The sequence below is a fragment of the Poeciliopsis prolifica genome, unplaced genomic scaffold (genome assembly GCF_027474105.1).
Source record: "Poeciliopsis prolifica strain line A6 unplaced genomic scaffold, Auburn_PproV2 SCAFFOLD095, whole genome shotgun sequence".
NCBI classification, from domain to species: Eukaryota; Metazoa; Chordata; class Actinopteri; order Cyprinodontiformes; family Poeciliidae; genus Poeciliopsis; species Poeciliopsis prolifica.
Window position 1 is genome coordinate 689,787 of NW_026562470.1, and position 27,636 is coordinate 717,422.

General features: G+C 38.4%; 1 protein-coding gene across 2 annotated transcripts; it reads left to right on the forward strand.

The window, feature by feature from the left end:
• Positions 1-339: 339 nt before the first annotated feature.
• Positions 340-27,636, forward strand: ern2 (endoplasmic reticulum to nucleus signaling 2). 2 transcript variants are annotated; one of them, XM_055023114.1, is made up of 24 exons: positions 340-632; positions 2,672-2,789; positions 2,869-2,902; positions 4,311-4,383; positions 4,470-4,542; positions 5,125-5,247; positions 5,341-5,442; positions 5,814-5,873; positions 5,963-6,179; positions 9,801-9,879; positions 10,022-10,172; positions 10,348-10,487; positions 12,467-12,643; positions 13,969-14,122; positions 14,292-14,396; positions 14,539-14,629; positions 15,337-15,526; positions 15,601-15,697; positions 16,971-17,170; positions 19,349-19,496; positions 20,878-21,005; positions 21,089-21,212; positions 22,279-22,346; positions 22,442-27,636. In XM_055023114.1, exons 1-24 carry the CDS (start codon positions 543-545, stop codon positions 22,622-22,624), a joined length of 2,925 nt encoding a protein of 974 aa, XP_054879089.1. In that variant the 5' UTR covers positions 340-542; the 3' UTR covers positions 22,625-27,636. The 2 variants fall into 2 exon arrangements, with proteins under 2 accessions (XP_054879089.1, XP_054879090.1); XM_055023115.1 differs by having other exon boundaries at positions 14,542-14,629.

Here is a 27,636-nt window from a genome sequence, read left to right on the forward strand (position 1 = left end):
GAAGAAAATTTGTACCTTCTGAAATTAAATTTTACAAAGTTTCATTTAAAGACCGTAAAACCTTTCATAATGGAGAGACCCTTCTTGTCACTGTGTGTGTGTGTGGATATATTGGATGTGCAGAAAAGAGAACAATTTATCCCTCCACCTCTTTCTATCGCACAAAAAGGCTTTCTTGTTGCGTTTACACTTGTCCTGTTGTCTGTTTCCACGTGTTCCAGTTCTTTCCATAGCCTCGCCAGTCATGTTCTCAAAGCCGTTTCTGATTGGTCGAGCCACCCATCAGTTAGTTTCATGACAGCGGCTCCTCCTACCTCTCCTTTCCTCCTGACGGTTTGCTGCTGACTCTACAAGGTCCGTCCCAACACGGAAATGTGGGAAAGTGCCGCTTTTATGAATGTAAAGTGACACTTTAATTATTGCCACCAGATGTTGGACGATCGCATCGCGGCAGACGGATATTGGAAATGAATATAGAGTTGGACCGCTGTCGCTAGTTCAGCAGCTTTAATTGAGTCCTGTTGTTTGTTTGTATCGGATCCATGAAGTCCAGAGTTTTGGGGGTAACGGGAGATCTGGAGCTCATTCTGCTGTCTTTTCTCCTGCTGTCCTGGGAAAACAAACTCCTTCAGGTAAACTTCACAGCTTTAAACTGTGTGTTTCTGTTGCTTAATACGGTTCGTGATCTGTAAATTATGTGCACAGAGGGGACTGGCGCAACTGGATTAGGAGGCTATTTCAGGCTCTAGTTAGAAGCTGGTTGGCCCTGGGGCAGAAAACTATTAGTAATAAAGCGTGTGTACGTGCGTTTTTACCGCTTGAGTCTCCCAGTGGACGGTTTGGCGCAGTTAAAAGGCTGCTCTCACTCGGTCAACATGGGAGCGGTATGCGGATACAGCGCTTGTCACCTGACAGGACATCATTTGTCCCATTGTCTCATCTCAACAAAGTTTAATATAATTAACATAAAATCAGATCTTATTGTTGACATAAATCTAGCCTGATCCAAGCCCTTACTTAAATATTTACATTTTTTGTTACTGTTTTTAGTGATTTGTGTATTTATTTTACTGTTATTCAATAAAATAATAGAAAAATACAAATAGACCTACAAAAGACATTCAAAAGAAAGCATATGCAAAAGAAGCTGAATTTTGGGTGGTTATATACTATTTTACCAAATAACAATATAGAAAAAATCAAGACAAATTCCTTTTAGGCGAAAGTATATCTAAAGTAAGTTTTATTATGTTTTACTATAGAAAAAGTTCTGTTAGTTCCTTTAAATGGGAGTTGATCTTTGGTTTTTCAGACTTTCTGAATGCCTTTCGGTGTTTTTCTATGGCCACGTCTAAGCTCTTTCTCTTTAGTTCTTGTGTCTGCCAAAACATTGCAATTTTATGTTTACGTTTGGATATTCAGAGAGTTAGACAAGAAGGCTTTAAGTGATGAAGTGACTTTCCCATACTATGAAAATAGTATGACAAATAAAATTTGTCATCAGTAAAATCGCAACATGAGATATGAAAACTCTCACCATTGTGTGTTTTGTTAGTGGTGATTCAATCAATCAATCAATCAAATTTTATTTGTATAGCACATTTCAGCAAGGGATTTCAAAGTGCTTTACATCATAAACACAAGAACACAAAATCATGCAACATATAATAGACAATACATTGTTACATATTACATTCAAAAACAATTCTAAACAGGTGTGTTTTTAGTTGAGATTTAAAGGAAGTCAGGGTTTCTGCTGTTTTACAGTTTTCTGGAAGTTTGTTCCAGATTTTTGGTCCATAGATGCTGAAAGCTGCTTCTCCTCTCTTGGTTCTGGTTCTTTGGATGCAGAGCAGAACCAGAACCAGAACCTGAGGGGTTCTGGAAGGTTGATACAACAACAGCAGATCTTTGATGTATTGTGGTGCTAAGCCGTTCAGTGATTTATAAACTAACAACACTATTTTAAAATCTATTCTTTGAGCTACAGGGAGCCAGTGGAGGGACTTTAAAACTGCTGTTATGTCTCTATCTTCCTGGTTTTAGTGAGAACAGGAGCAGCAGCTTCTGGATCAGCTGCAGCTGGAGGATTGATTTGTTGGACAGGCCTGTGAAGACGCTGTTGCAATAATCAATGAGACTAAAGATAAACGCATGAATGAGTTTCTCCAGATCTGGCTGAGACATTAGTCCTCTAATCCTGGAGATGTTCTTCAGGTGATAAAAGGCTGACTTTGTAATTGTCTTTATGTGGCTCGCAAGGTTCAAGTCCGAGTCCATCACTACTCCCAGGTTTCGGGCCTGATCGCTAGTTTTTAGTTGTAATAACTGAAGCTGTGCATTGACTTTAGATCGTTCCTCTTTAGGTCCAAAAATAATGACTTCAGTTTTGTTTTTGTTCAGCTGGAGAAAGTTTTGGCACATCCACACATTTATCTGTTCTAAACATTTATTCAGTGATTGGAATATGTTCAGAGTCACCAGGTGACATCGTAATGTAGATTGTAGATTGTAGGGAGAATCAGCATATGCTGCTAAATAAGAAACAACACAGGTATTACAGCTCCCATTCACATTCACCCATTAAGTACTCAAAGTTTAGTGAAATCTTTGGATATGACATCCTTCTCTAACAACTGACAAAGCTTTTCTTCCCTTTTTAATCCTTCAGGTTGGAGGAGTCAGATCAGTCACACTCCCAGAGTCCCTTCTGTTTGTCTCCACTCTGGACGGCAGTCTGCATGCTATCTCCAAGCAGACAGGAGGCATCAAGTGGACTTTAAGAGAAGGTTTACATACATGTGTTCATTTTCCCTCTCAATGTCAATGTGGGATTTTTCATAAAAATATTTTTTAAATATGTTTCAGATCCTGTTATTCAGGTGCCTAACTACCTTGAGGAGTAAGTAACACTTCAGACCCACATTTAGCTGGATTTGTTTCTACTGGAGATTTATGTGGATTAATAACCCAGTTTGCTGAACGAATTTTCTTCTGTTTGCATTTTATGTTTACTTGTAAAAATTCAGATTTGAATGGTGTTGCATAGTGATCACATATGTATCTAAGGTTCTACTTATTCTTGCCATTAACATGTGTCTTGGATTATCCAGTCACAAGTAGATACACTTGGATGTAACGTAGTCCCACTATAAATCCAACAAAATCCACTGGAATCAATTGCCTTTATCATTTACTAGTTGCCTTCATAGCTAGCAAATGTAATAATTTGTTCTCAGGAGACATACAGCTGTTCTTTGAAGGCCTCTTGTACTTGTTAGAGAACATTAGAGAACAAAAGGTATGATGAAGGCCAGAGAACACAGCAGATGGTTTGAGGAGAAAATAGTATCCTTAGCGTTGAACATCTCAACAAGCTGATCCATCATTTGAAAATGTAAACAACATGGCAAAACTCCAGTTTGGAGTAGAAGAGCATTAATCAGGGAATCAGCCTGTAGTGCCATGGTGTCACTGGGGGAGCTGCTGAGAGCTGCTGAGGTAATTATTAGTCGTGCACTGCACACAACTTGTCTTGAGAAGCCCATTCCCCAGGGAAATGATGTATGATATGGAAAAAGAGGCTAAAATGAACCAGCTTTTCTTTCATACAAAACACCAGTGGATGGCAACATTTAACATTCTCCAACCATGCAGGTAAATAGAGTGCAGGCCAGCAGCACCATGCTTTTCTTCAGCAAGACAGAGGGAACTCATCACTCCTGGAACAAATTCAGAAATCTTGAGGCTGGGCAGATATTTACCTCTCTGCAGGACAAACATCCAGCCAGAGCTGCAATGAAATGGTTTTATGTCAAAGTATTTTCATGTATTAGAATGGGCCGATCGAAGTTAAGAATTAAAGCCAATGGAGAGTCTTGGACCAGGCTTTGAAAATGGACTTGAGCTTGAGATATTTTTCAAAGAACATTGGCAACAATTTCCGTCTTTTGAGGGGCAACATCAGTAGAGCCATGCATTAAAAGCACTACTATGTGTTGATTTGTCGCACTATCGCCTGACATACATGAATATAAAAAGGGTGTGGTTGTGACAAAGTGGAAAAACCTTAAAGAGGTCTGAATACTTTTGCATGGCACTATGTGATTTTGTGCCATTGACGAGCTTTACCAACCTATTCCTTACATTATATTTGGCTAATCTTCTGTTTAAATGCCATAATTATACAGAACTTTTTTGTGATTTGTAATAGACTTTCTTTCACTGTAATTATTACCAAAGCAATAATGTTAGAAATTATCAAGATTTTTGACAGGTTTAACTGTTTTGTTTCTGTTTCTAAAATGCAGGCCTGGTTTTCTCCCAGATCCTAATGATGGCAGTTTGTATGTCCTTGGTGGAAAACATAAGGAGGGCTTGATGGTAAGATTGTTTATATTGTGTCACATTTTCTTTCTTTCTTTTTTTTTTTCCGACAAAGCAGTCATGACGGTTTTCTGTTTCCACAGAAATTGCCTTTTACCATCTCAGAGTTGGTTCACTCTGCCCCCTGCAGAAGCTCTGATGGAATTCTCTACACAGGTCTGATCTTTAATGTGTCCTATCAATTTCTGATCTTTCTTTGATTGTAAATTGCCTAAAAGAAGACAAATACTGTGCAAAAGTCTAGGGTCATTTCTCGTTTCATTTTATATTTCTCCCATTTAGACAGAACTTCTTTAATTATGTTAGGTGAACTTGATGACCACAGTTCTTTAAACTTTCTTAAGTTTTTGTTGATAGTTTTTGTCTGGACTTTGGCTACTTTTTTTGCTCACTTTCTGCCAGGGGGACAAGTAACGATTATGTTATTAATTGATTATTCTATTGATTATTCTCATGATTAATTGGATAAAAAAATTGGCATATTCTACGGATTTTTAATTCAACCTCTTTAGCTTTTTTCTGCAATATTGAAATATATATTCCATTTATAAAATAAGAAAATAAACATGTTATTGCTTAAAAGTAATAACAGCATTTCTTCAATGAATTTGAACCAGGTAGAGCTAAAACCGCCTCTTGAATTATAGAGTTTTACTTTTACAGTATAGTGCTGTATAAACATATGACTCACCTGTCTGCTGTTTGTAGATAACCTTCCTTCTTCGTGTGTGTACACAGGGAAAAAACATGATGTGTGGTTCGTAGTGGATCCGGAAACGGGGGAAAAGCAAACAAGTTTAACCACCTCCTCCTCCGAGTCCATCTGTCCCAACACTCCTTTGCTCTACATTGGGCGCACCGGTCTGCCACACACACACAGCACTTCAGGAGCCAGGCTTACTTGAGCCTAACTCAATTAGTCTGGAGTTAATGAGTGTTTCCCTTTGTTTCCAGAGTATATGATTACCATGTTTGATACCAAGATACAAGAGCTTCGATGGAACGCTACGTACAATGATTACTCTGCTCATCCTTATGATGAGAAGCAAAACTACAGTACGTGTCTGTGCACACATTCACAAAATTAAACAAATAGTTTGTTCAACAACCTCAAAAGCTTAAGCACTGTCTTAATATACATTTATTTGCAAAAAGTATTTATATCTGTTGAACTTCTTTAAACTTGATCAAATTACAACAATTAAACTCAGTTTATTTTCTTGGGATTTTATGTCTTAAAGGATATATTTAAACAATAAGTTTCTTGGGCTTGTTGCATAAAAGCCCAGTCTGTGGAATTCCTGACTTTGTTGACTTCACAAGATATTTGGTTGCAATAGTTTTTTTTTAAGGCACCACAATTAAGAGGGCAGTACACAATGTTGTACTGCCAGTCCTAGAACTAACTTTAAGTAATCTTCCTCCAGAAATGGCTCATCTGGTGTCTAGCGGTGATGGTCTGGTGGTGACTGTTGACCGGGAATCAGGTAGGAGGATCTGTGTGGATTATACATTTCTTCACTCTTATCTCAGCTGTCTAGCAAGGATTTGGAATGTTTGTTATCTTGCTTTACAGGCGATGTCCTGTGGACTCAAAATTACGGTTCACCTGTTGTAGGGGTATACCTCTACTATGAAGAGTCACTGAGACACGCCCCTCACCTCTCGCTTGCCATGGAGACGTTACGCTTTCTCACCTTGTCCTCTGCTAAAGACCAGGCAGAAGCTTACTCTACGTTGAAATGGAACTACCAGTTTGTGACAGAGCAAGCTAGAGCACAAGCCCAACTAATGTAAGAACAATGCCATTGCTCCCGTTGAAATAAAGATTCTGTCTATTAGAAGAATGAAGATATGTGCAATAGTTGGATCTGCAAGAATGCTTAGTTTTAGGGTCGAACGCATGGAACTCAACTTCATGTTTATTATGAAATCTATAAAGAAAGACTGCGAAACTATCACTCTACACTAAAACATGCAAGGGAAAAATTATTTGAGGAAATCATAAACAAAAACATTAAAGGCCCCAACATACTCGGCACACTTCAGTCCGCGGAAGTCCACCGAACATGTCCGCGCAAGGATAGACTCTGTGTTGCACATTAAACCACCCGGTGGAAACAGTGTTCACATTGAACTGGTTTTCATGTGACACCGGGCTGATAAGTTTGAGAATAAGGGTATTATGAGTTCATGTTGTTTCAAAGTTGACATCAACATAAAGTCGACATAAAGTTGTCACGGGGACGTGATAGACACGTAAGCAAAAATGCTTAACAGCAACAGGCTTTATATATTCACTCAAATATTGACATGGTGAATTATGCAGAATTATAAGAATAAAAAACAAGACATCATCCCAGACTTCATCAGCAGCAGAGTAAACAGGTGGTCCAATAAGTTGAGTCTGGGCCTTTTTTTTTTCCTTGAACAACAGCAAGGAAAGAATGATTGGGTATCTATTCATTTTTGATTGCTGCACAAATGATTACACCGATCACAAATGTGCTTTTGGAACATAATAAACAAAACTTATTGAATGGAGCCCTGATTAGAGCTAAAGCCAGCACAGTAGGAAGCTCCGCTGGCTCTTGGCAGCGGTTCTCTGTCTTTGCCGGATGAAATGACATGTGACTGCCATTCTTTGTCCCGCCCTGAGAGGTGAGTTAAGGCTTCCCAGATGGAGAAGAAACAGAGCTAGGTGCCCAAATAGTTAATCAAACTTACTAGTTTTCATGAGGATTGTGTGAAATAAAGGAATTTGTCACAAGAGAATTTTAGGTAATCAATATGCTTGAGTATGAAGACCCAACCGTCCGTGGACAGTATGCACGGAGTCTGCGTGGTTTATGGAATGCCTTAACAAAACTCAAGCTTTATTTGCAACAGTCGAAAAGGCTCACAACCACCTGAACTCCAATCAAACACAGCCTGCAATACATTTTCTAACATTTTTTTTAAATCTTTTTTTTTCTCCGAAGAGTTTTTGTGGCGCTAGTGGCTTGCATTCTTGACAGTAGGCAGACAGGAAGGAGGGCAAGGAGAGGGGGGAAGACATGCAGCAAAGGTCGCCGGGACCGGGAATCGAACCCGCGACGTCCGCATCGATGACTGAGGCCTCCAAACGTGGGGCGTGCTAACCCTTGTGCAACCACAGCACGCCCCGCAGTTTCTAACTCCCCATGAGGGGAAAATGTAAAAAATTAGAGGATCAATCTGCACATAAACCTAAATCTAGTTTATGTTTGTGGTATGTACAAACATAAACATAAATAATTACTCAATTTCAACTACTTAACAATAAGGGGAAGAGACAGAGAAATATCTGTCTCTTCCCCTGCAGGGTGTTCAGGCTAAAAGATTGCCCAGGAGCCTGAGCACCTTAAAAAGGTTCTGGAAGAGACCAATGCAAATATTCAACTACTTAACAAAAATTAAACTCCTTTTAATGATGTTTTGATAAAACTTAAGAAAATTTAGTCTGTCATTCCATCTGATCTGATTCAAACAGTAAACTCATCCATCTCATCAGGTGTTTTCCCCCGGTGTTAAAAACAGCAGTTATCAAAGAACTACAGGGTGATCTCCAACCTTCCATTAATCAGCAAAATTATTGAAAAAATTGTTTTAATCGTTAAAAAGTTTCTCAACAATTACCAATGACTTTCAAGGTCTTTCAGTCTGTTTTCGGTGCTCACCACAGTATTGAGACTGGCCTAGTCAAAGTGTTCAGTGACATCAGGGTTTCCCACAGTGTATTATATCCTGGCGGCCCACCATGCTTTACTTGTTTTGCAAGTTTTCTGGGGGAACCTCTGGAGATTCATATAAACCTTTGACACTGTTGAACCTGACATATTACTGAAACAACTGGAGAATTGTGTAATTGTGTTCCTGTACTCAGTTTGTTTGAATCTTGCATGAAGAACTGGGATTTCATTGTTTCAGCAGGTAATTTCTCATCAAAGTGGAAGCAAGTCACATGTGGGGTACCCCGAGGTTCAATCCCAGGATTCCTCTTATTTAACATCTATGTGCTCCCACTAGCTCAGGTTAGAAGAGGAAATAAGATTAGCTCCCATAACTATGTGAATGATGCATATACATTAAGTAGCCATACAGTAAAGTCAAGTGGAGCGACATATTTATAGTTGTCTCCTTTTACCACTGCAATCACGTATTAATAAACATTAAGCCTAAAACCATACTACTGCAACAGACTGAATGTCGGCCTTCTATTACCTGAAGAATCCTGAAGAATTTCTAGGATTAAAGGACTAATGTCCCAGTAAAATCTAGAGAAACTCGTTCATGCATTTATCTTTAGTTGCATTGATTACTGTGACAGTGTCTTCACAGGTCTGGTTAAAAAAAAAAATCAATCCTCCAGCTGCAGCTGACCCAGAAGCTGCTGATCCAGAAGCTGCTGCTGGTGTTCTCACTAAAACCAGGAAGACAGAACCCATCAACCCAGTTCTAAAGTCCTTCACTGGATCCCTGAAGCTCAGAGAATAGACTGAAAAACTGCTGTTTATAAATCACTGAACGGTTCAGCACCACAATACATTAAAGATCTGCTGTTGTTGAATAAACCTTCCAGAACCCCTCTGGTTCTGGTTCTGGTTCTGCTGTGCAACAACCAGAACCAGAACCAAACATGGAGAAGCAGCGATCAGCTTCTATGCATCACAAATTTGGAACAAACTTCCAGAAAACTATAAAACAGCCAAAACACTGAGTTCCTTTAAATCAAAACTAAAAACCCGCCTGCTTGGAGTTGCTCTTGAAACATAAATGAAACATTAATAAACGTTCTGATATGTAAAGAAGCCATTTGCCAGTTGTTGACTGTATGTTGTATAGGTTTGTATTTTTGTGTTGCCTTGTTGCTGAAAAGAGCTTCACAGTAAACTTGATTGTTTAATCAAAGACTAAGCTATTTTATGCTGATGTCCATTTATCATTAACCATTACTACTTTATGAGTATGAAGGTCAGAAATATTCAAACCGGTTGTCCATAGGGTTGTTATTTTATAACTTAAACCTGCTTTAAATCTTTCCAGAGTTACAGTATATTCCTGGGCTTTTTGCTGTTGGCCTTGTTTTTCAAGATACTAGTTGCTCTGAACGATGATTGAGTGCAAATGTGCCGATCTTCTGGTTTCAATTTGTAAACCATTATTCAAAACCATGGCTCTTATTCGCTACATGTCACAATTATATGAACTCCCAATTAAATATAATTAGGCTTGTGGTAATAGGGTTGAAGAAGAAGTACAGGTATACGAACACTTTACAGGCAGAGTGTGTCTGGTCTGATTTTCAACCTGCGGGCAGAAACACCTGATGCAGTGTAGGCACTCAAATGAAATTGAATTGAAGACAAGTGAAAATGCTTTTTTCTTTTCTTCAGACCCACTCTCTATGTTGGAAAACTTGACTCTCACCTTTATGCTTCAGCTTCACTCGTCCATCATGGAGTGTCATTAGTGGTGAGTGCAGCACATAATTTCTACTGACAAAAGTCCCTCCTAACACTATATTACGATTAAACAGCAGATCAAATCAGGTACGAGACAGTGAGGAACTGATAAAGATAGGGTGATTGTTCTATGCTTTCTGTTACCATGGCAGCCCCGGGAACTGACGCTGGCTAGAATCGAGGGTCCGATGACAGAGGAGGTGACGGTCAGTCAGAGAGGGGAATGTGAGATCACTCCCTCCACTAATGTCCAATATCCACCAGGGAGCACAAACAGCCAGAAGAACCACTGGCTGCTAATAGGTAAAGACAGCTATTAATCTTCACATTAGGCTCAATATGTTGATGAAAGTGAATTATTTTGTATTTAAGACCTTTTTAATGCCTGGAGGACTACTGCTTAAGCCTGAATCTTTAGATTAAAATAGCAGATCACTCAAGACTTTTGCACACTACTGTATGATCTTTAACACTGCAGGCCACCATGAGGTCCCTCCATTAGCCCACACCACCATGCTGAGGGATTTTCCTGCCAATCTGCAGCATTCTGGTGAGCCAGTTATCCCACCTCGAACCGCTGCCTCTCCCTTCTCAGCTTCCTTCTACCACCAGCGCTATGTAAGTCCACACACAGTGCAGCTACATCTGAAACCACCTATTTACACACACTGAATAAAAATACACAAATACACTTTGTTTTAAGTGTATAGGGTTAGGGTTGGGGTTAGCAGCTTTTATTTTTCTTCTTTTCTCAGTTCTTCTTCATGAAGCTCTGCTATCCGAGTGCTGGTAGCTGCTTCATCCTGAAGGAGATCCAGTTGCTAGTTCTTCTTCTGTTCCCTGGGGAAAGTAATCAGATGTTATAGCTTATAGTAGATAAATGACACAGTTACTAATGTGACAGTTACATACTCAGAATGAATTATTGAAAACAGACATTTTACTTTAAACACTTTTTTTTGTAACCATCCGGACATAAACAATTATAAATAACTGGAATAGCTGTTTAAATTAAAAATAAAACATAATTACTTGCAAGTTTTAGACCTACTCAGACATACAGCCATGGATAAAATACCACTAATTTTTTTCAGGTTTATTGTTAATTTTTATGTCCTGTACAATTAATAGTTCATAACCGTTTAATTAAAGAACTGGCATGTAGTCGTTTCACAATAATAGAATATCATATAACATGTTTTATTATCTCACAATGGGGGAAACTCTGGTGCAACAACAGCAAAATGAGAAACAATTGAAGCACGTTTATTCATGCAAAGTTGAAATATAAAAAAAAAGAATGCTACCTGCTTTAGAATATTAACAGTTATAAACAGCACAATTGAATATCTTCAGAAAATGCTCATGTTGTGTTAGAGCAATAAAAATACAGCAGATTTTGTATTTCAAATGTCTTCCTTGACTGTAGATAGATGTAATGAAGGTCTTCATTACTTGGATGAAAACACTTAAAAGGGTGTGTTGAATGATAAACAGATTGAAGTATTTTATTATTTGTGTGTTTTTATGCAGTTGCATCTCAGCTGGAACTGATAGTGTCCTGTTAAAATAAAACTAACAAATGGATGGATGGGTCTTGTAACTGTTTGAAATGGATTGAAATGTTTGTGTAGATGTGGCTCACCTCTGTCTCTTCCCCTGCAGGGTGTTCAGGCTAAAAGATTGCCCAGGAGACTGAGCACCTTAAAAAGGTTCTGGAAGAGACCAATGCAAATGGAAGAGGGGGAGCGATAGAACTATGTATTTTAGGAGTTTAATGATTGGACTTATATTTATAGAGAGGTATTTTTAGAAATAAAATGGCTGCTTGAAAATTAAGAGTTTGTTAATATTGTGCTGAAGATTTTGGTTGTTTTGTCAAGTTTGTTGTGTATATGTATTTTGTCTTGTTTCTTGGTGGGTTTGTTAATTGGAGCAGCCAGGGACTATAAAAGCCTGCATGTTGGCCACATTGCAGGGTGGTAGGCGTGGCTGCTGTTGAGACCCATTGCCGTTGTTAGCAGGAATGTCTATATGTTAAATGTTGGAGCCCTGGTTGGTCTGCACTGTTTCTCTGCCTCAAGACTTCTCTTTAAACCTGCCGCCATTCTAACAGTTGGCAACCTTAAATGTAGTAAAAACGAGATAGATATATCTAGAAACTGTTCACCTGGCTGGAGAGCAGCAGTGGCGTTAGCATTCATTAGTTAGAGTTACCTAAATTATTCCTATTTGCTGAAAAACTTAGTGAGAGCATCTTTTAGAGATTAAAAAATTTGACCCAAGTCAGAGAGTTTGACTGACTTGATCATTACCTTTGGTTACTGACCAAAGGTATGCAAACTTTTGAATTTGAGAAAAAGTAAAAAAAAAAAATTCTAAAAACATAGAAATAATTTTGATAATTCTAACTAAGCTAAACAAGGTTTGGTCAGATTTAACTTCAGACAGTGAGGAAAAATATATTTTTGTGTCTTTTATGTATGCATGTAAGTAAAAATCTGGTTTTATCTGCATATGTGCTTTGGAGAAGTCCTATTACTTTAAAAAAGATTCAAATCTATCCTCATCATGTACCTGTTATCTTTGTGATTTAGTTTCAAGCTGTCTCTGGCAGCCACAGTGACCGTATCACCAAGAAGGAAGGGGTCAGTGAGGAGACCCAGAGACCTGCCACGGTGTTGCCCATCTTCCTGACCCAGGACCGTCTGACGCTGGCAGTTTTGACCATTCTGGTTGGAGGATGGCTCTCCTTTGTGATCACTTTTCCTCTTGTGAGTTCATTTGTGAAAGTCTGAATTTGTTTACAAGTTTGTAAACAAAGATGCATGTTTGTTGGTTAACATGGATCTGCATCTACTCTGGTGAAAAATGAATGCCAAAGAGAAAAGATTGCTGTGTTCCTCCAAAAGAGATGAAATATTCTGTTTATCTAGGGTTTTTAATCTAACACAACCTGATTGAGTCCTGCTTTAAGAGAATCATTTAAAATTGGAGTTTAATTACACTCATTATCGGTTCAACTATTGTATTTGGGCTTTCATCAATCAATCAAGTTTATTTTTATAGCACTTTTCAGCAATAAGGCAGTACTTTACATCAATAATAATAAAATAAAATACAAAGTCATAGCGCACACAGTCGATAATTAAGTCCCATTGTTACACATCAGAATGTTGATTAATGTTTCATTCATATTGATTCAAAAACAACTGATAGGGTTTCAGTCTAGATTTAAAGACACTCAGTGTTTTGACTGTTTTTGCTTTTAATTAGCATCTTAGTTTCTAAGATTAATTGCAGGTATGAACATGAAGGCCTGTGCATATTCTGTAAGAACAGACATGTTTTTTGTTTGTTTGTTTTTTTTTTGGCTGGGAGACTTGATATTTCTTAAGAAACTCATATGTAGAACAGCTGGAAAGGAGTCATAGGGCCCTCTCACTGCATCATGTATTAGTTTAGTAAGCAGGCTCTTGCCCACCTAATATTTGTTGCACAACATACAAGGAAAAACTTTTGTCCAGATTTTGTGTAAAGGAGACACCGAAAAAGTACAATCAAAGCAACATTAAAACACAAGAAAATACCCTCCAGCTGGCTCAATATATTATTTCCAAGGAGAACCTGAATGCATGGCATATAAAATATAAAAGCCAGTCCAACACTGCATCCATGGTGTGCTTTGGAATAGCAAGTGCATTTTCTTCTCCTCCAGTGCTCAAGGTTTTGATTACATCTTCTGCCAAGTTCCTCATACCAACAATGGATGAGCGTAAACAGGATTGCAATATGCAATCTTTTCAATCTTTCCATTGTTTATTGTAAACACCTAATCCTACTGCACAGAACAGTGAGCCAAAATAAACAATTCAAAACGAGGTACAGCATGTGTCTCCAAGCCCTCTGCTTTATATGTGTCATTACCTGGACCCTGTACACTTCATCAGCAGTTAACACAAACAGTGCAGTAACCCTTTGAACATTTCAGAATCATTCTCTACAGTTAAAATATATAAATTGCTGTTCAGAGGTACATATTGGTCTCTGGGTTTGAATTGTGCTCTGACGAGAACGGTTTCCATGGCTGTTTCTGCAGCGTAAAGCCCAGCAGCTGAAAGCTCAAAGGCAGCTGGAGGAGGTCTTACAGTCTCGCCTTCAGCAAATGCAGACCAGCATGCAGACAAATCTTCAACCAGTCTCTTTGGTTTCTGCAGACAGGAGTATATCCATTGAGCCAACCATCGCAAGTGGTAAGGCACTTTCAAGGTTTTCTGTGCTTGTTTTTACTATTGATGTATTTTTCTTTTATTTTAAAAATAATAGCCAGCTCAATTCTGTAACAAAATGAGTGAAAAGTATTTTGGAGTGATTTTTTTTCTACATTAACCTTATTTTGATATTTTTGATCTTCTCTGTTAGATTTTCCGACTGCAACAAATGATAATTCATCTAATATTCAACATCACAACAGAAGAACATCAGAGTCAGATAAAAATGACTCGGTTGATCAAAAGCCTTCAACTGGTGAGGCATGAAACAGTCTCATTGTTTTCTTCATTGTAACATATATAAAGAAAAGCCCTTTTAAGGAGAATTAATGCTTTAATGAGTGATAAATTATTGTTACTTGGATATCCAGTCATTTTTTCTTCTGGACCTCTTTCAGAAGAAATTGATAATGAAGTACTGGTAGGAAAAATCTCCTTTACACCAACTGATGTACTTGGACATGGAACAGCTGGGACCTTTGTCTTTAGGTAAAATACATCAAGAATCCTTTCTGGTTATTGAACAAATCATAGAACTGTAAGTGCTTACTTATTACTAGAGAATATAGGACGACTTGTAAATATATTCATAGCTCTTGATCTTCTCACATTTGTCAGAATAGAGATATAGTCTTAAATATATATAAGGAGGATTTGATGTGATAGACCAGCACAAAGTAGAGCCTTGCGAAATCTGAAAAGTATGACACGCATTTGTTTTCAACCCCTTTTTACTGTGTTACCCTGAAACAAAGTCCACTGAAACCAACTACCTTGGGCAGTCACATAATTAATAAATTTGATAATTTAATTTCAGTACACATGTAGCTGTTCTTTGAAGGTCATGAAGGTTTGTTAGAGAATATGTCTGACACATTTATATGTGGATCTATCCCCTGTGCCAATGCTGTGCCCCTGTGATTTTCTTTAACTGGAACAAGGTAGATGGGCAGAGTTGATTGAAAGGTGGATGGATCAAAATAAACAGTAACTCTTGAAGAAAATATGTCAGCGGCCTGAAAAAAACTTGAGTGTGGAGTGGAGGTTCACCTCCAAGCAGGAAAATCACCAGAAACAGAATGATTAGAATGGTCAAAGGTCAAAGGAAAATATAACATAAAATGATGAATCTGAATCTTTATTCATATTGTGTGTTAGTTTACATTGTTTCAGATAAATATTGTCTTGAACTTTAGGGGCAGGTTCGACGGACGGCACGTTGCTGTGAAGAGAATCCTGCCTGAGTGTTTTGAGGTAGCTGAACGAGAAGTGCAGCTTCTCAGAGAATCGGACACACACCCCAACGTCATTCGATACTTCTGCACAGAGAGAGACCGCCTATTCACCTACATTGCCATCGAGCTATGTGTTGTGACTCTGCAGCAGGTCAGTTCGGGCCAAAACAATGCTTCATGCATCCCTATACCAAGAGTTCATGTATCTGACTGTGTTCTTTGCAGTATGTGGAGGATTCCTCTTGCTTTCCTGAGCTGGATAATATAACTCTTCTGGAGCAAACCATGTGTGGCCTTTCTCATCTGCATTCACTCAATATAGGTCAGAATGGATTCATTTTGTGCTCATATTAGAATTTCATCAAATTGTAATGTTTCTAATCCACATCTTATAGCTGCAGTATATAACTTGTGTACTGTAAATAGTATGGTATTAGTCTGAACGTGGGAGAAAAAAATATATAGCTCCTCTGCCTTCTTCCAGTACTAACTAGAAACAATAAGAGCCAGGAGGCAAATCTCAGCACTGTCAATCACAATCTCATGTGGCACTGTTCCTGTCCCCTTTCCTCCCCCATTAGTTCTCTGCAGTTTCTTCCTGACATCAGAAGAATGTTCAGACTAGTTAGCATAGCCAACGATGACTATTTTCTTATAGCAATAAGTTGTTTCTCCAGCATTAACACATTGAGCAATGTAAGAATACTTTATGGGAATCTGGAAATTCAACCACACACAGGAGTACTGAGAAAAAATCAAGTTTAATTTTAGTTTCAAATTCTGGTTGCTCCTCGGGCCGAGGAAATTAAACACAGCTCTGAGAAGAAAAAACTGGTGACACAGTTAAAGGTGGAGTATCTTTGAAATGTTCAGCTTCATTGACCTGTAAAGCAGTGGATGGGTAGAGCAGAAGAACCGAGGGTTTGACAACAGGGAAGTGTAGGTAACCACAGCGAACAGGCTTCTGTGGGAGTATTGAGTCAAAGAGGATATCCACAAAAAGATCCGGAAAGCAACATCCAGGGATTTGGAGGATAATCAGGCTGAATTGATACACAGGAGAACAGAGAGAGCAAACTTAGCTGGAGGGGCAGGCAATACTTAGTGGTTTTGAGGCAGAGCTTGGGTCAGGTTGCAGAAATCCAAAACAGAAGGGATCCATGAAGGGCTTGGCAAGGGGTAAATCTGTGGGCAGAAAAGGATCGTAGACGCACTGAAGACTTGGAAGGAAACGCTGGATCTTTACTGGCTCATATTTGTTGATAATCTAGCAAAGGGCAGAGGCTGAGAGGTGTTTGAGTAGGGCGGGACCCAGGTGGAACAGTAAGCATTGAGGCATGGCAGGTGAGCTGAGTGAGTGACTAAACACAGCATGGACATGACATAGAACATGAATCTTGACAGAGTAGTGCATTCACAAGGTTGATTAACAGTGCTAAGATGACAATAGTAGGTCAGGCAGGAGGTACCCTAACCCTAACCCTTTTACAAATATTTAAAAAACTTTTTTTTATAAAAGTTACCTACTGCAACTTTAAAACATATTTTGTTGTTGTTGTTGCACATTAAAATTCCTCCGTCTTTTCCTTATGAAGTCCATCGTGACCTCAAACCCAGAAACATTCTCCTCTCTGGGCCAAACACTCTGGGTCAAGTCCGAGCACTCATCTCAGACTTTGGACTGTGTAAGAAGATCCCAGATGGGCGGAGCAGCTTTTCACTGCGCTCTGGAATACCAGGAACTGAAGGCTGGATAGCTCCGGAAGTGCTGCGAGAGACGCCTGGAAACAAGCCTGTAGGAAAAACTGAACCTGAACTCGCTAAACTTATATTCTTTGTCTTTATTGTTTTGTCTTGTTTTTAAGAACTTTAATTTGAATCATTTTTACAGAGCAGTTACACAGCCATAAATCAGCAATAGTTTACAGGAGTGTTAACAGTGTGAAAGTTTTTCCACAGCTTAAACATCTCAGCAAAACATTTCACAATTTCAGCATCACATTTGTGGTTTCAGCGTCACCATACAGCCCTAAAATAAGGATGCACTTTGGATGGCATTGCTTGGCACCACACACCAAAAGCCAAATTTGCTGGACATATTTACATAAATAAAGTTTCTGCTGGCCCCTCTCTTAGATTTTCTTTAAAATAGCTATTTGAAGTCTTCATGAGTATATTATCTTTTCCATGTGGTACACATGTGTCCCATTACTTTTGGGACACATGTGGTGTAAGAGGGCAGTTCTAATTGCATTCTCTTTATTGTAATGCATTTCAGGGCTGCTGTAAAAAGAATATTTAAAAAATATGCTTTGACTCGTCCTTGCAAACCAGCTGGGATGATACAGAGTAATGCACCTGTTACATCCTGGAGGTATAACCCCCTGTATAATGTAGTTTATATGTAGCCTTGTACGTCTCCTCCCAAAGTTTTGTAGTTTGGGGCATGACTAAAAATGTGTGTATGATTGGGGACTGCTGAGCCACAGTTTCTCCAAAACAAGCTTAGCAACTGCATCTGGGGTGCTGAAATATCTACTCATAATTTTCCATCTATATTTTCACCACACATTTGAGTTTGTAACTCAATGTTCCTCAGTCAAAACTCCTTCCCATGTTTCATCAGAATTGATTTTGGCCGTCTCTGCTTCCTATCTTTGTTTTCTCCAAGTGGATTCGTTAAGGTTTATTGACAGAAACACTTTATATATCTTTAGCAGTTTCTTACTCGCTTCCCCTTTTTGGAAATGTATTAGGAAGTTCTCTATTGGCATGAGATTTTGTACTCTTTCCCACCTCCTGTGTGTAGACAAAAAAATAATGCGACTGTAAATATCTAAATAAATCACATCAGATGACAATGCCCACTCAACTCCTCAAATGACATAAGGTTGTTCCTGTATAATAACTCATGAACTGATGAAGAAATGTAAGTCCCTGTTCAGCCCATTTTGAAAAAGAAATTGTCTAAGAAATCCCTTTAATGGTGTAGAGCACTGGCTCAATGCTCAGCCATTTTGTTTGAGAATCCTGTTGGATCCACAAAATTAAAGGTTTTAACTGTGCTGCCCAAAAATAGTATTTTTAAACAGGTAGATTGAGAACCCCTTCTGTCTTGATTCTCTGTAGCGTTTTAGATTTTATGTGAGGGTGCTTGCTCTGTCATATGAATTTTGATATAGTTTTATTCAAATCAGTGAATGGGAATTTTGATATTCCAACCAATAACATCTGGAATACAATAAATCTGGGTAAAAGATTCATGGGAATGGTTTCAATGTGACCGAGGAAGGACAAAGACAATGCTGACCATCACCACCATTTTAATTATATTCAGCGTTTTACTGTAGTTGGTATAATACAAATCATTTAATAAAAGAGGAAAGCCTAAGCTTTTGATGCCCTCTTTGGGCCACATGTGCTTTGTTGTTTAACCCCGAGTGGAATATTGCTATTGACATCTATTCAGAAAAATATGTATCAACAGAAATTATTCCTTTCAAGCACGGTATTGATATTATAGGAAACAGAAGAACGTCATCAGCATTAAGAGATTTGTTTCTCTGTACCAGTCAAACTCCTTTAATTTCATCATTGTCCCTAATGAGTTGGGCCAATAGCTATCCAGATTCAATATTATGCAATTAAAATCTCCCATCATCATCAGTAGGCCGGAGCTGTACTCTGCAATCATATTGAAAACTCAATAAACCCTGGTGCATCTTCATTTAGAGCATATACATATATAAATGTTCCAACAATTATCCCATTTACCTATATAAATCTACCCTTCCTGTGTTTATGGACTAACATTTCAGTAAAGTTAATTTGCCCCTTTTCCTACCAGAACAATGTGACGAATAGTAAAGTTTATCAGCCCAAAAGGCTTATTTAGTTTTGTTTTTTCCACACCTGATAGGTGTGCTTTATTGTTTTTTTGAGATTCACTTGTTCCTTCTACCATTTTTCCCAGACATCAGCGGTGGATGTGTTCTCAGCAGGCTGTGTGTTCTACTATGTAGTCAGCAGAGGGCAGCATCCTTTTGGCGAGGCTCTGAGACGACAGGTCAACATCCTTTCAGGAGAGTACTCACTCTCACACTTCATGGATGACATTCATGGTGAGGGCAGATTTTCACTTATATCCTTAAATTATTTAAAATGACAGAAATACAACCTCACATTCAATCTTTTGGCTCATTGTTTTTTTTCTCTCTCTCATATACTATGATATGATTTATATTTCTGTTGCATAACTAATGTTGGACAGTTTCTTACTTGATTTTATTTTATTTATTTAGTAATAGAAGAACATCATGGTTGACTTCAAAACTGTAAGATGCATAGTCATGGTTACAAAACAAGCCCATATTTTCATCTCTTCACCACTGTGCTTGGCAGTGGCTTTCTCCAAATATGGCCGAGAATAAAATATGTGTTTTAGGGAGGTAACAATATAACAGATCATGTTTTATTTTTGCTTTGTTAATAGAGTTGGACCAAGCAGAGTTTAGTCCAGAAGTTGCAGTATCATGCAAAAGTCTATATACCTGGAATATTACCCATGAATGTCCATGTATTTTTTGGGATCTGCTGACCAAATGTTTTGAAGTGTCAGATGCTTCTCAGCTGTTACTCCACAGCTGTGAAATCAGCTGCCTCTGTATATTAGGCAGACTGCATCTCTGCTACTTCAATGCACCAGTTGTATTTAGTACAGTTGTACCATGTTGAATGTGCTGAGTTTTCACTTTTAGCAGGATGTATTCCAGGAGTTACTCTTTCTTGCAACTGTTAGTTTCACTGTGAGTTTAAACTTCGACTGAACTCAGTTCTTGTTACAGAGAAACTGCAGAATTCAGTGTTCTTAATTAGTCAGTACTTCCTAATTGCTTTAACTTTTTCTGATGCTTCATAAACTGTAACCTTTAAAATGTAGAATATGGCCCCTAATAATTGTATTAAATTTATAAAAAATCAGTGCTTGCATTAATTTTAAATTGTGTGACATACTGATTTTTACATTCCACAGCAATAATTACCTACTCTAAGATCATTGTTAATATCTTTCTCCTCTCATTTGATAGCAATAACCTGTGATTTGACTAGTCCTCACAGAGGCTGATGATAGCTCATCAGGACTGTTGGATTTAAAACAACTCAACCTCCTTGTTCTTGTAGTAGCTGTCAGGATACGTTTCCTGTTTAACACACTGCTTTTACACTTTGGCTTAGTTTTTGTAAAACAAGTTGTACTTAAATTGCTCAAGGAACTTGTATCATGTTCTCATACTCAAAATCTGGAGTTGACTTTATTTTTAACATGCGTCTATAGTAAAAGCTAGAAGCTCAGGCGAATTCTTGGGCACAATTTCTTCCTGAAAACAATGATCAGTGGTGAGTTTAAAATCAGTCAGTCCCTCAGTTCTAGTGAACTCATTTAATCAAAGATTTTACAAACCTAAGACACAAGGGTGATAACCTTGTGTCTCACTCTGTCAGATGATGTCATAGCAAAGGATCTGATTGAGCAAATGATCAACGCTGACGCAGAGTCCCGGCCCTGCACCGCCTGTGTGCTCAAACATCCTTTCTTCTGGAGCCCTGAGAAGCAGCTGCTCTTTTTCCAGGTAATTTACAATTAAAATTACAATTTCAATACAGGTGCCTGCTTCCTTTACGCCCATGTTTGTCCTGTGTTTGCTGTTGAAAGGATGTCAGCGACCGCATAGAGAAGGAGCCGGCAGAGAGTCCGATTGTGGTCAAACTGGAGACTGGAGGCAGAGCAGTGGTCCGAACCAACTGGAGGATGCACATCTCTGTCCCTCTGCAGACAGGTGCAGTACACCTAGGTTAATGTACTATACTAGTATGTGCAGGTGTGTAGCATAAATATGTTCAGAAAGTCAAGGTGTGTGTGGCTGATGGGGGAGTCCTGCTGTGTTTTGGTATTCACAGCTCAGGGGAAGAAGCAGGCTTCCTGTCTGGTGCTGTGTGTTTTTAATGTCCTAGTACCACTGTCTTGGAGGAGGCAGTAGAAACAGTGGGAGGATGGAGATCTGGTGGAGGGTGGGATCCATGGAGATACATCTACCCTACTTATACTGAAGCCTCTTGTGGGAGTGGAGATCCCACAATCCCCTGTGCTGTTTTCAAAACCCAGGCCAGGTTCTTTCTGAAAACCATTCACAATTTTTTGCTTCTTTGTGTTTGTCTGTCATTTAAAATCCATTGGAGCTTGTGGCTATAATCTAACAAAATTGGGAAAAAATGTTTAATGTATTATGTAAAATGTATTAGTTTTAATGCTATTTCCTCATTAAAAACATATTTGGAGTGTTGCCTTGATTCTTTCAGGCATGTTTAAGAAATCCTTTAATCTCCATGGCAGCAATTTAGCGGTGCAACAGGCCTGGGTGGATAAAGTGCTACCTTCTAGGCACAGCTGCTCTTCAGAGCTGCAGTCTTCAAGACGAGCTTCCACCTTACAGAGCAGCCCTATTAGCCCAGGTGTAAGCAATTAGCAAACACCTGGTGAACTGCTGAGCTCATCATAGGAACTACTTCTCAGTGCAGTGCTGCTAAAAACATTTTTAAAGGGTTAACAGAGAAGTAATGTTGTAGTGACATTTTTAAAGAGACAGGGGTCCAATTTCAAGCTGTTAAATTACAAAATCTAATTTATGTAAAGTCACATTTGATATACGTAGCATTTTTATAACAACTAAAGGTAACTTAGTTTCTTGATCGTGCTATCAAATGGCACTATGTGCCTGAGAAACGCAGAACACCACCCCTTTAAGGGGTATGAATATTCATGCAAAGCGCTGTGTGCTAAAATAAAAACTGCTCCCTTTAGCTTAAAAAAAGAGGTATGAGTTGTTGCTCTAATTTTTGCTCCAGATTTGAGACGGTTCAGGACGTACAAAGGAAACTCTGTGAGAGATCTGCTCAGAGCCATGAGGAACAAGGTCTGCCCGGTCGCCACATGTTGCTTGTTTACAGAGGACAGTTACACATCCTCACTCTCACAGTAGGATCATGTTTTGTTTTCAAAATGTCACAGAAGCATCACTACCATGAGCTGCCGCCAGAGGTCCAGGACACCCTTGGGGAACTTCCAGAAGGCTTTGTCAGCTACTTCACCTCCCGGTTTCCACGGTTACTGATGCACACGCATGCCGCCCTGCAAATCTGCACCCATGAGAGGCTCTTTCACCCTTACTATTTGCCACCCAAAGCCAAATAGCTTTCACATGACTCAGCCCTCCATATTCTATGCCTAGAAAGAAAAAGAGCCTTTTACAGTTCCCCATTATTGCTTTTGTAAAGCCTACACTGATTCAGGGGGAGATTACAATGCTGTGAAGAAGTTTTTATATGCCTTTGGAAGTTTTATGAAGTATTCTTAATGGGTTTTATTAGAAAATTTCTTCTGAGAACTAAAACACAAAACAAAATAAATAGGAATAACATTACTATCAAGCCCTGGTAAAGGTGTATAAAAAGCTCTGAAAGTCCACTGTTATGCAAAATTCATCTTTTGCATTCTTCTCTTCTATGGGGGATTTTTGTCTGTCTGTCTATGTAAATAGGTAGATCCTCTACATATGTTAATGTTATTTATTTGAAATAAAGTTAAAAAAAGTTTGATGTATCTAAAACTCACTAAATACTAAACAGTTTTTCAAGGCTTTTTTGCTGCAAATCTTATTCAAACAGCTTTCATAGCTACATTTTCAAGGACATTTTTTAAAGTATTTTTGAATATGATTGATACATAGTTCAGCCTATTTAAATATTCTTATTGGGATAAACATAATAGATTCAGAATAGAATATTTTGATATTGACGTATGATGAGCATTTTACATAGCACACAACCAGTCAATATTCGCCTTCATTGTGGGGGCTGAACTTACAACAACACTAGAGATAATAGTAGCTGATGGACATAGATACAGTATAGTGATATTTTATTCACAAGATATAAATGGTAATATAGCCATCTTACTTGTGAAACGTAAATTGTTGCATCACAATTTCTTACTGAGCAACCAAAAGCCAAGTCTAGCACCCTCATCTGGCATCACAAATGGAGCTCCCCCCACTTCATTACAAGATGTTACACACATGCCGTCTGTAACAAGCAGTGCACTTACTGGGTAACGTGCGCTTCGGTTTGACCAAGTTACCCCTGCAGTAGCTACTGGAAAAAGAAAATGTTTTGCTGTTGGCTGCATACAAGAGCATGTGTTCATGTATTTTTCCCAGTCACATAGGACAGAGCTGCATGGCTTCATTTTATTTTTGCTTGCAATGTCCCTGTGATGTTGTGAAAGACAACTGTAATTTATACAGATCAATTTATTTAGGAATCCTTTGAAAACTATCAACAGAACATGACAGAATTTACCAAAGACTGGGAATGAAGGAAGGTTCTTCTACTCTTAAACACAAATCTGCAGATGATGAGGATGTAAGTATATAATGGTGTGTGTTTTGTAGTGTTGTTTGGTATGAACATCATTTGTCAATAAGTACAATCCCAGTAAACTGGGATTGTAATGGAAAGTCTACATTGAGAAGATGCAGTATTTGTGAAAACATCTCAGACTCTTGGACATTACTGACATTGCCTGAATCATTTTTTACATCTTGAAAGAAATGCTTCTCCTCCAGCCACTGAAAAATCTTCAGAGTTTGAATTAATCTCGATGTAAATGTGCATCAGATCCACCATGTTTAATCCTTCAGTGCTTGCTGGTTGTTCAGGAGGCTTAACTTCTGCTTCTGGGTCTGACTCAGAGTCAAACATGTATGGTTGTACCACTACGCCTCTGTCTGCAGCCATTTTTGCATGTCTGCTAATGTAACAGTGAGTTGAGAGAACTTGGCCATAAACAGGATGTAACCTAAAACAATGCATTCCTAAATGAGCTCAAAACAGGTGAACTGATGGGGTGAAATTTTAATATCTGAGAATAATTTTGCATTTTAAAGAAAGTAAATTTTTTTGTTTGTTTGACTACAGATTGAATCACAGTTAGTTTTTTCAAATATGCTCTTGTAGCTATTTTCAAACTTGTCAATATTAGCATACCTGCCTTACATGAATGTCTAGGTTCTATGGTTTTGTCATTTTGAAAGGTGGATAATAAAAACAGTCCTCTGTTCAGCAGGAAAATGTATTTATTTAAAAGTTGTTGGGCACTCTGATCAGTTATCCATCCATTATGTCCTTTTTATTTCTGCGGTCCGGTCAAGACTTGGCAGTTTTGCTGTGGTCCGTGGGTAGGGGGCTGCGGCATATTGAATATGCATATTCAATTTTAGGGACATAAAATTGTCCCTAAAATTGGACATATTCAACATTATTTTGGCCCGATTATCTCAGCCTGTGGGGTTTTCCCTGACTGGGAGCGAGAACCTGTTGAATGTCACAGGGAGCCAATCAGAAAATGCTGTGAAGTAAAAACGGAGGGGAATCAAACAGTTGACATGGCGCAACTGAGAGTCCGGTGGACATCGGAGGTGAAATGTGGAAATGTTTTTTACTAAATGTAAAAGACATTTTTATATATGTTTATTATATGTGGTTATGTTTATTCAGTTAAAAATGTTAACTATGAAAAAACATAGCTCACCTCCAAATCATAGTGCAGCAAACAAAGTGGCTGCTCCCTTTTGTCAAACGCCTTTTCTTTTTATTTCGCCTTTTATCGCTTAAAATGAGTCCACAAGCTATCACTACTGCTTCTTCGTCGTCATCCATGTTTGATTATTCTAAATTCACTGATGGTATGTTTGGGGTTTTACTGGATTTGCTTCTGGAATCGGGATGTTCGTGAGTGGAATCGGTTGGTGTGTGGTGTGTTGCTCCTGCCGTCTGGCTGGACACACGAACCGATCAAACCTGTTGGACTTTTATGTCGTGTGAGGTCACAGAAGTTTGGAAAGCGACAATCCTTAAATCGTGCCGTGTGAACCAGACTTAAGAATCACAAGCTGCACTCCTCTCATCTCGGCCACTCGTAACGCTTTGGTAACATTTACATATCCCTTCAAAATAGGATACAAATCCGCCACAAAATCGAACATTTTACTTTAATTCACGATAACGACTAATGGAGTCCTGAGCTCGTTTCTCTGCAATGAGACGGTCCCATCTGGGAGTGATGAGAGAAAATGACACCCGAAGTGTTGCTTATGCACAGGGTGCTTGGTCTCTATCTGGAGAAGCAGTTTGAAGCTTCATTGCTTCATTAACGAGCCGGCCACCATATCATGCAGAGCGGCCTTGGAATGTGGGAATCACCTACCGGGATAAATCCTTCTCATGTTTCTGACTCATTTTGCTGCTTGTGGACTCAATGTTGGCGCACAAGACGTAACCGAGAAAATCCGGTTAAAGGGTTTTCTAAATAAAAGATCCTCTAGACTCAAATAACCGGTACCGGTCTGTGGCCGGGGTTGGGGACCACTGGATTATTTCACATTTGCACATAAGGGTGTCACAAGGTAGCTGGTGCCAACCTCCAGCGGTCAGCCAGTCTGGTCTTCAGACAGGTCGCCAATCCATCACAGGGCAACACAGAGAGGACAAACAACCATATAGCTAAACAGAGAATTTAAAGTCTAATTACCCTCTAAATTATGAGTACCCAGAAAACCCACACATACACAGGGAGAATATGCAATTTCCATACACAGGAGTTGAACCTAGGATCTTCTTGCTACACCACCTCAATCATCTAAATTCTATTTAGATGGCACCAATTTACAACAATTATTGTCTTAAGTAAATCCATTCATACAAACAAATTCCATATTAATTAATGTGAAAATTCTTAGATATGTTACTGCAAGCAGCATAAATTATTTACTTAATTTATTTGTTTTTATTTTCCATTTGGTACTGTAATATTTACACTTCTAGCTGGTAAATCAACTTTGTTCTAAAAAAGGACAAATAATTAATATTTATTAGGGTTAGAGTCAGCAGGCAGATCTGATGGCTTTTTCTTTCGAGTTTTGATGTGTTTTTTGTAAAGGAAAGTTCAATGGGATTTTTTATTACTTTTTTTTTCATCTATTAATTGGGAGAGTGGGTGGGGGCGGGATCCTTGTCTTCTTTCAGAAAATCAAAATCATGTTTATTTTCTCTGATCAACATTAATTAGAATGTTGCTTGGGAAGACCTTATTTCTAAATGTAGACTTGTGGTTTTATTTTCAATCATTTTACTTCTTTTTTTATTAGGTAATCTTTTTGTCCTTCTGATTCTCAGCTACATTTTTCAATAGTTTTAAACATTTTCTAATGTGTGATTACTGCAGTAAAAGATGATTTTATTATCAGGTTGTTGTCACATCTTTACTAGGAGTGGGACTACATGTGGAGGGTAGTATGTCTTTGTAAAAAGGTGTTTTATCAAAGAAAACAAAAAAAAACTTCCAGGCTAAAATTGGAGACATTTGACAGTACAAATAGTTTTCTGTTTTTGTGCCTAAAACATATGTCAAATTGCAAAATAATACTTTCACCAATGATTGCTAATAAAATTTCACTTTTGTATTAAACTCATTGTACGTCGCAAGAAAACCTGCTGAAGATGTCCAAAAATTATTTTACAAGAAATATTTTTAGAGCCAGAAGAAGATTTGAATGAAATTCAGAAACTGTCACTGTTTCTGAATTTCATTCTGGACACACTTGAAACTGGACACACCTAATTTACTGAAAACAATATCAACAAGACATTATTGGCATATCAGAAAACAGATACTTCATTTGAGCAGAGAAACATTGCATTCTTGTTGCTGGTGAATGACTCCACTGATGGTTTTTTTAGTTTGTGTGCCTGACTGCACTTTTTGTTGATGGTAGCTACACTGACTCCCTCCCTAAAGCAGAACTTGGAGCATCACAGTTTCAGACTGCATCACAGTTGTAATTCAGGCGAGGATGAGAAGCTCTGGTGATTTAGCATTTAATGAATGTAGAAACATAAAGCTACACGCCTAGTGGATGGTTTTGGATCTGCTGTTGGATGGATCACCACTTCTCAGTAAACATCTGCAGTTAAGCATGCCAGATAAATGCTTTTTTGTTGTTTTGTTTTGTTACAATTGCTGGATGCAAGCTTGTCGTTTTTGTTTCTTTAACAGCACAAATGATGAAAAATAAAACTTTTGTATGTTTTTTTTCATTGAGCAAATTAAAGCAATGCTTTGGGTGTGCCAAAGGATAAATGAACATG

Excerpts from the sequence above, each read along its gene's own strand:
- ern2 (XM_055023114.1), top strand. The coding sequence starts at position 543 with ATGAAGTCCAGAGTTTTGGGGGTAACGGGAGATCTGGAGCTCATTCTG. Across the intron at positions 5,874-5,962 it reads GACTGTTGACCGGGAATCAG|GCGATGTCCTGTGGACTCAA; the intron begins GTAGGAGGATCT and ends CTTGCTTTACAG. Across the intron at positions 15,527-15,600 it reads GTGTTGTGACTCTGCAGCAG|TATGTGGAGGATTCCTCTTG; the intron begins GTCAGTTCGGGC and ends TGTTCTTTGCAG.